Source organism: Coloeus monedula (assembly GCF_965178545.1).
Source record: "Coloeus monedula genome assembly, chromosome: 6".
NCBI classification, from domain to species: Eukaryota; Metazoa; Chordata; class Aves; order Passeriformes; family Corvidae; genus Coloeus; species Coloeus monedula.
Window position 1 is genome coordinate 26,281,898 of NC_138786.1, and position 12,564 is coordinate 26,294,461.

Sequence of the window (12,564 nt, forward strand, 5' to 3'; positions counted from 1 at the left end):
CCTTTAGTCTGGGACACTACAGACATGTCCAGCAGGTATTAAAGCTGCCTGGACCATTCCACATCTCAGCACAATGGAAATCTAGTTCATGTCTCCTAGGCATCTGATACTGTACCCAGCAAGAGACAGGTTTCCAAGCCCAGCAGCTTATCATACCCTCCTTGCTGGGGCCATAGGAGCAGTCACTCCAAGAAGGTGCAGAGCCAATACTGGCATTGGGTGTTTCTTTTCCCCCTCCCTCAAAGCAGCTTCAGACAAAGCAAAAGAACTTCTTCCAGCGGCACTTAGAGAGAGTCTTAATGCCTTTGGCGGTCATCTTCTTTTCCTGACGTGCCTTGTGCTCAACACCACTGACAATGGCCATGTCAAAAACTTCTTTAAGGTTCTTCTGGGTCAGTGCTGAGCATTCCAGGTAGGCTTCAGCCCGGATTTTGTCAGCTAGACCTTCTGCCTGAGGCCGGGGCACAGGCTTCACGTGGTAGCGATCCAGGCTGATGAGGACATTGACATCGTCCCGCAAGTCTGCCTGTGTCCCTACTAGCAGCACCGGTGCCCGGGGGTTGTGAGTTCGTATCTCAGGGATCCATTTCTCTGTAATGTTTTGGAAGGAGCTTGGGTTTACCACACTGAAGCAGACAAGGAAGACGTCGGTGTCAGGGTAACAAAGAGAGCGCAAACAGTCAAAGTCCTCCTGTAGAAAAGGGAGGGGGGGGAAAAAAAATCATCACTGGACTGCTCTTCTAACAGCATGATGCTGCAGTAGCTTTTCCACAAGTTAACTAGGATAGCAACAGAGGGAGGGCATTGTGCTGACTTTGTGGACATGCCACGTTTCAGACACAAGTTTCAGAATTGAGGGCCTCTGTCACTCACTTGTCTGTGACTGCCATATCAGCAAAAGGCTGGTGCTCGACTAGTGCATTTCTGTTCTTCCCAGTTAAGTACTGCCTTCCTCAAAGCCTGAAAACAATCCCTGTCCCACAGGACCAGAGCTGACAGCTGCTTTGATAGAGCTTACCTGTCCAGCAGTGTCCCACAACTGAATCCGGACTGGGGCTCCATCCACGAGGACCTGCACTGTAGCAGAAGTAGAATAAGGATGAGTCTAAAGCAGCTGGCCAGCATACACACGTACACTCATACAGGCTTTTCCTGAACACTCTGGTTCATACCCTGCTGAACAGACTCACTGAAGTCGCTCAAGTCTCCTCCCAGCTGAGCATCCTCCCAAGCCTCACTAAGACTGCTGAAGCTTGCACTGGAAACATCAAGAGAGCTGCAGTAGACCTGATTTTGTTAGCTCTCAAGTGTTTTGTGTTCTTCTCCAGAATTTTGAAAGAATAGTTCCACATTACTGGCCAACTGCTCCTCTAGACAAGAAGAGCCCTTAGCCAAACGGTTCCCCGAGAACCACTTGTTCTTCTTCCACAACCCAAGAAAAAAAGATAAGGATAAAGCCAGAGAACTTCAGCAACTTGCTTCTAGCTCCTTGGCCAAGCAAATTCAAATCAGTGTCCATCAAACAACCTATTGGAGATTTTTCCCATCCAGACCAGAAATCTGGCCTTAAAAAAATGTTATGTGAGTGTCCTAGCTAGGGAAAAACCCACCTTTTTAATGAACAAGGAAATATTAAGGAAAGAGTGATGAGTGAAATCCCTTTCAGAGACTATTCACATTCTGAAAAACTGCTGAGTTACACATGTAAGGTTTGCTCCCATTTCACTCCCTAATCACAGTAAGCCTTCATGTGGTATCAGCTGACTCAGACTGAGGGCTGGCAGGACCTCTGATGGAAATCGGGAATGAAACTGTTAGATGTTTAAGTGCATAGACACCACAGAGATTGGCTAGGAACTGAGGAGAGGGAAAAAGGGGTTCTGGAGCTGGAAATCACTTGAAAGTCCTGACAAAGTGGATGGGGCTGTGCTTGGATGAATAGAGGCGGACATCGTGGCTACGGTGACAATGGCTGGCACTTGACATGAACTAAAAAAACTCCACTGCTGTGTGCAGGGAGGAGGCTTTATTGTCCTTTTCATTAAAAAAAAAAAAAACAAAAAAAACCCACCAAAATCAAAACAAAAAGCCCCCCAAAACCCACAAACAAAAAAATCTCCCAACCAGAAACAGGATCAACCTTTTGTGATTACTGAAGTAATTCACCAGGTGAGAAGTGACAGAAACAAGAGAGTTTAACACAAGCTTTTGGAGGTGTGCACTCCTCCCTGAAAGCAGTCTGGAGAAAAAAACAGAGACACATAGACAAAAAGATGAACTGAAGTTTGGTGGGAGACTGAGCCTGGAAGAAAAATGAAGGGGTGGGTCCATCCACCACAGTGCCACTCCTCGCGGCATAGCTGAAAGTCATTGCTTCCTTGTGACTGGGAAACTGTTGGGTTGTTACCATATCTTTGCCCCAGAGGAGGAAGAGAAACCTGTTCCTCATCAAAGAACTTGCTAGATCCTGACTTGATCTTCAAGGTAGCAGGCATTTGCCTTTCTAGTATCTGGTTTTCTCTGTCTCACAAGTGCTTTGAGAGAAGGAATTAGCATCTCTGAAATGTTTTGCCATCTTCAGAAGAAAGTCACCACATACATTACCTGCTGCTCCAGTGTTTGCACAGAGTTTCATCCCATCTGCTGCTAGCCTGAGCTACGCTAGCAACTCTGCAACAACCCTCTAAATACCGCCCTCACAAGGTCCACACCCTCAGGATGAGGATGGATCATGGTACGATAGAAAAGGGGCTGGCAGAACAGGATAGCCTGGTGGAGAAAGGTCACCGGGTCTGCATTTCACTCAAGGCTGCTCTACCTGGCAGCGACACCCAGTAGGAGGTAGCAGCCAGACAGATGTATGTGGCTGGGTCACTGTCCCAGAGACATTCCCCTAATAATGCGACACCTTCTCCTATCTTGTTATTGGCATCACAGTCCCGTGACCAGGATTAAGGCTAGAATGTAAACTGCTCAGTTCTGCTGGCCATTACAATGGCAGGTCTTCCCCATGAGTGAAAGGAATCGGGTTGAAATTTCTGAAGTGGGTCCTGAACCATAATATGTGACTCCAGGAAGGGACTTTTTTCAGGCTTAGAATAGGGGTGGGAAGGGAAACTTGTCTGTTTTTCCATTTCCTCCCAATAAGCAGAAAGTGAACTTCACAAGACACGTATTTAACTGTTTTGATTTCTATCAGTTACAAATCCTATGAACCTCTGAATTCAGACTTAGTCTGAACCTCTGGACATCCAGACTGGGACTAAACCCATGTGCAGCTATCTTCAAATTACCTGCTGTTAAGCATGGTATGTCTGCACTCATCCCGCCTTCACCTTTCTGGACCATTTTATTTTGGATTTGCCCTTCCAAAAATGTGCAGTCTAATAACTACAGTAATTTTAAGCCTCTCTTAGTCTAATCCATACACTTCAATGTAAAGAGAGCAGAGAGAGCAGTAAGTTTTTGGAGGACTCATGATTCCTTGCATCTGTTCCCAAAGGGCTTCTGGACTCTGGACAGCAGCATGTTCTCAGTTCAGTTCCTTCAAGTGACAGTGGAATAGCTTGGAGAGGGTCAAGATAAATCAACAGCTCTCAGAGTGAGCAACTGGGGGGACATTCAGACAGACAAAACACTCCCTCTAAGCACCCCTAAAACTATGACACATTAGATGTCTCAATCCTGGTCTGACTTGAGCACATCTCTAATCTACCAATCTACATTGTCAAGTAGTGCTGTGTTTCTTCATATCAAATAAAGATAAGAAATCTTTCAAAGGGCTTTTTATTCTCCTGGGGTTTATATTAGAAATTGGAGCCCAAAGGAAGAGGAGTGTAGAACAAGAACAAAGATAGCATTTACAAAAGTGGAAACTAATGAGAGCTCATCAGCTTGCAATTCTAGCCAGACTTATAAAGCTCTTCAACTTTTTGACAACCTTTGTTCAATGCTAACTTCACCAGACAGGTGAGGGAAAAGATGGTTTGCTGAGTATCAGTTGAAGCTAAAAATCACAGCGTTACACTGTAGACTATTTCTGAGGCTAAAATGACCACAAACAACACAAAAACCTAAGCCCCTTCTATTTAGTCATAACAACACCACAAAACCAGGAAGGTGCCCAAGTTCATAGAATTTGCAAACCAACTCGACACGTATTGGGTTGACACACCTGCAGAACGGAGGACCTCCACCTGCTAAACCTCACAAAACGTCGGAGGGACTCGATCCGAGTCCCAGAAATGCCTCGGGCTGTGTGTCCGCAGGCTGCGCAGCCCTGCCCGGGGCAGCCCGCGGCCCCGGGAGCGCTCGCCTCCATCCACCCCGCTCCTCCCGACGCCGCGCCCCGAGGTTTCGCTGCGCCAGACTGGATCCCCCCGGCCGCCCCATGCCCCGCGCAGCCCGGGCGGGCACCTACCGGAGAAGGTGTCGAGGGCGGTGGGCTGGTACTCGTCGGGGTACCCGTTGGTGGTGTAGCTGACCACCAGGCTGGTCTTGCCCACGGCGCCATCGCCCACCAGCACGCACTTGATTCCCAGCTCCGGGCCGCTGCCCCGGGGCGGGCTGTGTCTCCGCAGGGCGGGCGCGTAATCCAGGAGCTCCTGGGGAGGCATGGCATTGGCACTGCCAGTGGCACCGCGGACTCGACAGGGCTCAGCGTGGGGAGCGGCGCGGCGGGGCCGCTGCCATGCTCCTGAGAGAGGGCAGCTGTCGGGGCTGCCGTGCGGGGCCACCCTCTCCAGCCCGCCGAGCTTCGCTCTTCACCACTACACCTGCCACCGTGCGCACAAAACCAGTCCCTATTTCCCTAGTCCCGCCCTGTCCCGCCCCGCCGGGAGGTGGCCGGGCCCAGCCCAGCCCAGCCCTGCCCGGCCCGGCTGCCTCCTCCCGCCGCCGTCCCGCGGGCGAGGGCCCCGCTGCTGCACCTTCATGCCCCGCGATGCCCCCCGAGCAGCGCCTGCCCTCAGAATTTGGGCAGGTGCCACGCCGTGCTCTGAGTCGTGGACACGTGGGAAAGCCGCGCTCCATCCATGGTGCCCCCCACTTCCTTTTCAAAAGAAGCAGCTCCACTGTCCCATTTGGGGCATCTGTGATTTCTGCCATGAAATCAGGACAGAAATAAAACCAACAGTGCTGGTCAATATTGTGAAGGACAATAGAAAACAAATGGCCAAAAGTCATCACATCTGTTAACTATTTGATTGCCATTACTGGGTTCCTGGGACCCAGCCAAGCTGTTGTTACCCTTTGGCAAAAGCCACAAAGTGTATTTTCCCAGCTGCATAGAAAAATGCAGGAGTTCCCAGTCTGCTCTCTGCTTATCATATTCACCTCTGGTAGCTCACACACCACACTGTGCCCTTGGCAGCTAAGAAGACAGCTCCATCCCTGCCCTGAGGAGCTCCCTGTCTAAAGAAGTATGACTAAACAAACAGAGGAGTGGGAACACACCACTTAAAAGGAGAGATACAGCCACACAATCGCAGCCGTCATTGCACACCAGTGTAGCACCTCCAAGTGATTGGAAACAGTGGAGGGATAGTATTAATGCCTGCAATACCCAATATGGCAACATCAGCTTTGAATGTGGAGCTGCTTCCTAATGGAGGAGCTAAACTCAGGTTGTCAGTGGACACCACTCATTTAATACCATGATGTCCTTCGTGGTCCTCTCTGCAAGGCACACCTGTCTGCACTAGGCAGGTTTGTGCTGCAAGCAGCTGCTGATTAGCAGTTCATGAGCTTGTCTTGCTGTAGTTTGCATACATGCTGAGAAGATACACAACTAATGTTGAACTTGAGAAGAAATCTTTAAGTCAGCCACAGTCTAGAATGCTTTTCCCTGTGGTTGACAGAAAGTCATAAGCACTGCAACCCTTCAGGTTCAGTGGACAAAGCATGTCCAATCTTGGAGACAGCCAACAAGCTTCCTGAGAACAGCAAGAAGGAAGTTTTCTCTAGCAGTTTGCTTTAATAACCCCCCGTGTTTTTACTAGGAAAACCCTAAATTTCTACAGCTACAAACAGTGGGGATGGTATTAGAAGCTAGGCTGCTGCTAGGACGTGCCAGATAGTCTTGCTACAGCAAGTGGCTGCTATCTCAAGGGACTAGCTTGCATTAGACTGGCTTTTTCCAGTGCCATGCTCTTCAGTGCTAGTTCAGAGGCAGGTGACAGCTGAACTTCTCCAGAAAAGGCAGAATGCGCTGGGGCAGGCGATACTCCGCAGTGTGAGGTGTGGCTGTGCCTCCAATGGGACCAGCAAGGACATGCTACACTGCAGCTGGGACAGGCAGCACAGCCAGCGAGGATCTTGCAAAGCTTTTCCAGTGCATTTCAGACACTGGCTGACATTCTGTGAACTATGACATTTCCATTTAATCAGAAGAAATGAATGTAAATGAGGGATTATTCACCAAATTCTTCACTGTTAACAGGGGCAAGAGATGAAGAGAAGCTGACAGTTCGTGTTTCCTATTTGCTGTTAGGAATGGATCTCCCTTAAGAAGATATGCTGTTGCCCCCCTCCAAGGATCCAGCCTTTTTTCTCTTACTCTTTTCCTAAAATCCCTTCCTTCTGTGTCTATGCTCTTTTTTCCTTGCAGTTTCTGACAACCGTTGGTTGACACACACTTAACTTGTCAATGAGCTTAAGTGATTTTTAATTTATATTTAAACTAAGTGATTAAGCAAACAAACAGGGCAGCTCCCACAGATTCGTTTCTCAGGTCTTGCCTTGGTCCTGACATCTAACAGAGGACGCAGGTTTAGTTTCACAATGCAGCGAGGAGTCAGATATTTTGGGTTTGCTAGATTTTTTTATACAGTTTTGGCTTTTTTGTAGTGAAAGTCTGTCCTATTCCTTGAGCTGCTGAACCGACAGCCCTGGGGACTGGCTCTGCCTATGTAGATAGCAGGTACATTAGGAGAGCCCCATTGTGTGCTGCTTGCCTGACATGCTCCTCTGCCAAAATCAGCTGTGCCTGAGTGGGAAATACACAGTCTGCAAGGCTGTATTTGGCCTCACTCCCAGGAATTATAATTAGTACAAATTATGATGGTATTTCTCATGATGTGAATTCCTATCCACCAGGAATTAAGTGCAGAAGATCAAACTCTTTCCAGGCAGATCAAATACAGATTTCAGGTACTGTTACTGTCTAGCCATTACTCAGCCAGGCTGCACTATCTGAGGTGTACAGAAAAGCTGCTCCATTAAAGTGATTTACAGTGGAAATAGATCTCTGTGTTTAGGCAGTGTGTGATTGTCACCACCAACCAAACTTCATACATCTGTACAAAGTCCTGTTATTAAAAAACCCCAGTTATTTAGAGGAAGACAATTCCTTTTATGCTCATTTCTATTAATTATAATAGTTTTTCTCACCGCTGCTGCAGCAGGAGAAGTCCATGTATAGACCAAATCAAGAACACAAGGCAATTTGGATGAGGAGGACACATGGGCTTGTCCCTTGTGGGGACAAAACTACAAATCAGCTCAAACTCTTCCATATAATTTCTCTTCTGAAATGCAGTGTTATAATATTGGGAAATTTTGACACTGGGCTTTTTTGCAGGTAGTGGTCCTGACTTTCAGTGTCTCCTGAGCAATACTTGACCAACAACCTTGTATTCTGCTCTTCTGACAACACTGTATTCTGCCTCCCTGGCTGATATTCTGCTCCTCAGTCTTGTCACAGAAAGTCACTGAGTGGAAGCCACTATCATTTTTGCAAAGCCTAGCAAACTACTCATGTTGCCTCAAAAAAAGCATTACATGTTACAGGAGGTGGCAGTTTTAAATATAGCATGGCTCCCTTCTCACCAAGGAAAAGGAAAAAAATTATCAGCCCCTCCTAACACGGTAGTGAGCAAATCCAGCCTTCAGCGTTACTTACCTTCATTTGAACAAGAGGGCTGCCTATGTCAATATGGTCCCTTTGCAAATGGTGCCCTGGGATCACATTTCTGAGTCCATTCACAGTGCTGCACAAGAGAAACCGTAAACGATGAGAAATGGGGGCACAGTGAGAAGAGGCAACAATCACGCACAGGGCAGGTGGGTGGGGATCTAGATTGAGAGCGGGGCTAAACTGGAGTGCAGGTGCCAGAGCAAACTGGATCCCGTGATTTCAAGAGACACTCTGAAGAAATCGAGGTACAGCCGCTGCCCGGCTGGTCGAATTCGTAATCTCAAGCAATGACACAACCAGTTCTGAGTCACCTAGTGTTTGTCATGCACCTGAGTGTGCATCCTCCCTGGGAAAAATCAAGCTTAACTATAATTACCACTTAAAAGGAGTGACAGACAAAAGGGTGAAGACAAGAGCCCGAGTCTGGTTTTCCCTTGTGGTGTGCCTCGTCTAGTCACTGCAACCTGCAGGAAGTGATGTCAAACGCTTCTTTGTATCATTTTCTATCAACTTCGCAGAGGCAGAAACAGACACAACACAAAGCCAGTGAAACATCGGGCTGTGCCCATTCACAGAAATATTATGACAAGAGAAATCCAAGGAAGAAAGAGTCTAGTACTTACTTTCCTATATAAAGATTTTGATTGGTAGGAACTCCATAGTTCCTGAGTCTACAGCAATAAAAATGCTTCACTAGTCTGTAGCAGCTAGTGGATACTTCTGGTGTGAACTGGAGATGTGTGGTTTTGTAATGCCTTTGGAGAAAAAAAAAAAAAAAAGGAGAGAGAAACAATGTTAGGATACAGCTCCCGCTATCCTGACCTCTGAACTACTTCACTGCTCTTTGGAAATAAAAGCAATGCCATGGGAGATGCACAGAGATATTCTGGTTCATCTGTTCACTCTTACTCTTGTTAAATGTGGAGGCGAACTGCCACAACAACAATATTATACTACATTTTCAGATTAGAGAATAATAAGTTTAAATGAAATAACAATGCCACCAGCTTAAATTTTTTTTACAAGTTTTTCTTACAAGTTCCAAAGGAAGACAAGCGCTGTATTGTACTAAGCCCCTTTCTCAAACTCGACTTCATCTCCTATCTGACTTGCTTAGGAAGTAGTCCTACCTCTCAGACATTCTATGAATAATTTAGAAGTGTGTTGCCATCTGCTGGAGAAAGTACATCTTTTAATACATCAACTGATAGATGTGAAAGAACAGGCAAAGTTTAAGGCACTCAAAGACTCTTTAAATCTGAAAGAAAACCAGCAAATTTCAGACTGAAGACAGGTTGGAAGACAATGGTCTGAGCTTAATTTAATTATGTCACTCAATCAGACACTACAAAAAAAGAGGAGCTAACTTTTAACAGGAATGGGTGAGGGAATTAGCAAGAGAAAGGTGATAAAGTTCATATCCCCCCTGTGAAACAAGGAAAGGCAGGCAATTAACACCAAACAGTGAAGGGCTGGGTTGAAGAGGGATCGGAAAACCATAAAACGCTGTAAGATCACTGTCTCTGGCAAGTTATCAGTTTCAATTCTCGAGCTTATCATTTATGGATCTTCCTTGAGGATCCAAACTGAGGGATTAGCCATAGGGTGCTGGTGATGGGAAAAAGGTTATCTCACTGTAAAATTACCTATCCTGTGGTGCTTTTTGTGCATTCTAGGACAGATGGGTTACTCCTGTAGGGTTTCCATGGGGGCACTCAATGGGTTTACAAAGGGCAGCCTGCTCAGGAATGCACATGTAGCATCAACAGACACTAGTAGTTCACTTGTGGGAAAACTTCTTAAAGTGTCAGGGGAACCATGGTCCGCAGGTCTGCAATTGTTGCTCGAGCATAATACAGTTCCACCCTGTGTTTACTGGTCTGCAGGAAGTCTGCTTCTGACAATGGGTTTGAAGACCTTGTGAGGTTGGTTAATGGTTAGGAGGTGGGCTCTGCAAGACTTTGAGCTTTGATCTCTTCCAGGGCGAATTATAATGTTGTATGGCTCCCCGTATAGGTTCCAGTTCAGGTTCTCATGGGTAACTGAGATACCCAGGATACGCAGCAACTGTAATTTTTTTACTGCATTTAATCTGTACATAGCATTCAAGAAGTCACTCAGAAACACTGTCCCTTCTCTTTGGGAGAAGGTCTCTTGATTGGGTGGGGGACACAGGTATCTGCAGCACTCTCCTCAAAGCAAGTACAGGGGTGCCTCATAGCCTGGAAGTATATTACACCTTTGTCGGTATCTTATGGAGACTGTTCCATTTAGGGAGTTACCCCTATTTGCCTATGGCTTTTAAGAATACAGGGTATTTTTTATGCTGATCACTGTGAAGGAATATTCTATATACAGTGAGCTGGAGTGATGATCAGTATCGTCTGTAGTAGAAATCTGTGAGGAAGTCCAGGGTTTAATTCAGATTTTAATTGTGTCACCAGGTTCTGCCTGTACTTCTTTCCACAGCCACATCTTCCTGCCCTCTCCTCTGCACCCGCAATCATGTTTAGATCATGGATCACAGAGTCATCTGCTGCGGGCCAATGAACTGTCTCACTCTGCAGTCATATATGCACTGCTGTGCACCAAGTGGGGGCTGGACAGGGCAGCCAGCAATGACACAGCATTGAGGAAGACCAGATTTAGACAGGGTTAATCTTCTGGGAGTCTGGACCTTGGACACATTATATGTTTGTCAATGTCATTATCTAGAATTACCTGTTCCTCTAGGTATCTGAAGAGAATAACATGCCATGCAATACCTAGATGTTGATAGCTGCGTCCACAGCTTGGAGAAAATGTTAACTGTTTAAGCCAAAATTACTGCAAATTGCTGCAACTGTGACCAAAGCCACACCAAAGCAAGACAAGGATTTAGGTTTCCAATCCAAACATGTTGCCAAAATCTCCTAAATTCTCTTGCACGAGTATCTCTTATAGACTTACACCACTGCTACACACAAAATGTAATCATCTGATTCTCCACACATTCCTGGTGAATCAAAGAGCTGATAAATCTTCCTTCTGGAACCCTTGCTCTTCCCTTCTTTTCAGAATACCAAATCTTTGACTGTAGCACTGGGGTATAATTATTGCACATGTTTGTAAATTAAATAATCACAGCATCTGATACTGCAGATGGATGGAACAGGCTTGTGGGCTCGGGTTAGCTTTCGGCTGATGTTTTATTTCCAAATAAGGGGAAAATCTGGCTTCTAATTTAACCACATTAAAATCAGACACAGGTTTCTCATGAGGTATCAGCCCTAACAGGCAATAATATCTGCCAGAATGAGAACAGAAATCTCTTCCATTTCTAGACCTGACCAAGAAAAAACAACTTACAAGACATGGCCTGATCTAGGCTTTGAGTGGAAACAGACCACAGAGCTGGATGCTGAGAACTTGTGCACAAATTTCAATTTAGGCTAGTATCCAGATAGATTTCAAGACAGTTTATTTCCCCCTTACCAAATAACCCTTCCGTTTTCTACTGCTAAATATATGATTAAAAAGAGAAAAAGCAGAAGCATCATTGTTGAAGACAACAAGAGGAGACCTCATCTCAAATGAGGCGTCAGACTATGCTCACCCCTGTGACATAAACACAAGCTGAATCTGTGACCAACATAGAGAATTGTAGGATGCTCCAAGGAACTAATTATCTCCTCTTTTTAAGAGAAGTCAAGAACTTCTTGGTTTGATAAATCCTGGATTTGGTACATCTGAATGAAGGCTATGATTGGTGACAATTTGGAAATGAAAGCTCTAAAATGTCCTGTACACTAAAGGACAGTGTTTGAACAAGAACAAAAGGATTCAGACTAGCCACGGCTTATGTTAGACTGGAAATCAGAGCTTGAAATCATGAGAGTGTTTGGAACAGGTATGAGCTAGGGCAGTCAAGGGAAAAAATACCCACATTATCAGACAGAGCTTGACAGGAATAGAGAAAGGACTATATGATGTGGTATCTACAAGCGTGGGAGAAGGGATCTGATAGTCCAAGAAGTCCCTTCCTACCTCATTACCCTAAACCTAATGTAATCTGTTTGTACCTTTCGAGATGCTGAAAGAGAACAGTTGCTGCTTATGAACATCAGGATGATTAGACAGCAAAAGAATGTGGTTTTGTTATTTTGGCTCAGAGCTGCCACATAAAGACGGTAAACAGCAGAGGCTGGGACTACTGCTTGCAGGCAGGCTAAGTCAGCAAAAGCTATGTTCTGTTTTTAGCAAAGCAGACAGAGGTGACCCTGTGGAGGCGTGCCATGGGAGCCTCCAGGAACCCAGCTAGCGTGGGACCTGCATGTCTGGCTCAGCACTGGGGAGAAGGCCTGAGGCTGAGTGATGCAGACCACAGCCCTAGTTTATGAGGGTGCGGTGCCCAGTAAAAGGGCAGAGAAAAAGGAGGTGTAACTTTGTGAGAAGCCAACCACATGCTATGGCTGCGGGTAGAGCCTCACTGCCACCTGATGTGCAAACTAAGTTTGGGAAGACCTCATGTCTTGTAGTGGATCCCTCTGTGTTGCAAACTGTCCTGTACCCTGTGAGACATTTCTCCATTGCTTCCAGAAAGTGAAGATTATATCTAATATGCTGTACATAGTATAGTCACAGTACAGTATACAGCATACATACAGTGT

At 46.1% G+C, this 12,564-nt stretch overlaps 1 protein-coding gene across 1 annotated transcript; it reads right to left on the reverse strand.

Moving 5' to 3' along the window:
- Positions 1–250: 250 nt before the first annotated feature.
- On the reverse strand, positions 251–4,616 carry RHOV (ras homolog family member V; the record flags this gene model as incomplete). Its single annotated transcript, XM_082283977.1, has 3 exons — positions 251–691; positions 1,019–1,077; positions 4,421–4,616. The coding sequence occupies 3 exons, from the start codon at positions 4,614–4,616 to the stop codon at positions 251–253; spliced, it is 696 nt and encodes a 231-aa protein (XP_082140103.1).
- Between the last annotated feature and the right edge of the window lie 7,948 nt (positions 4,617–12,564).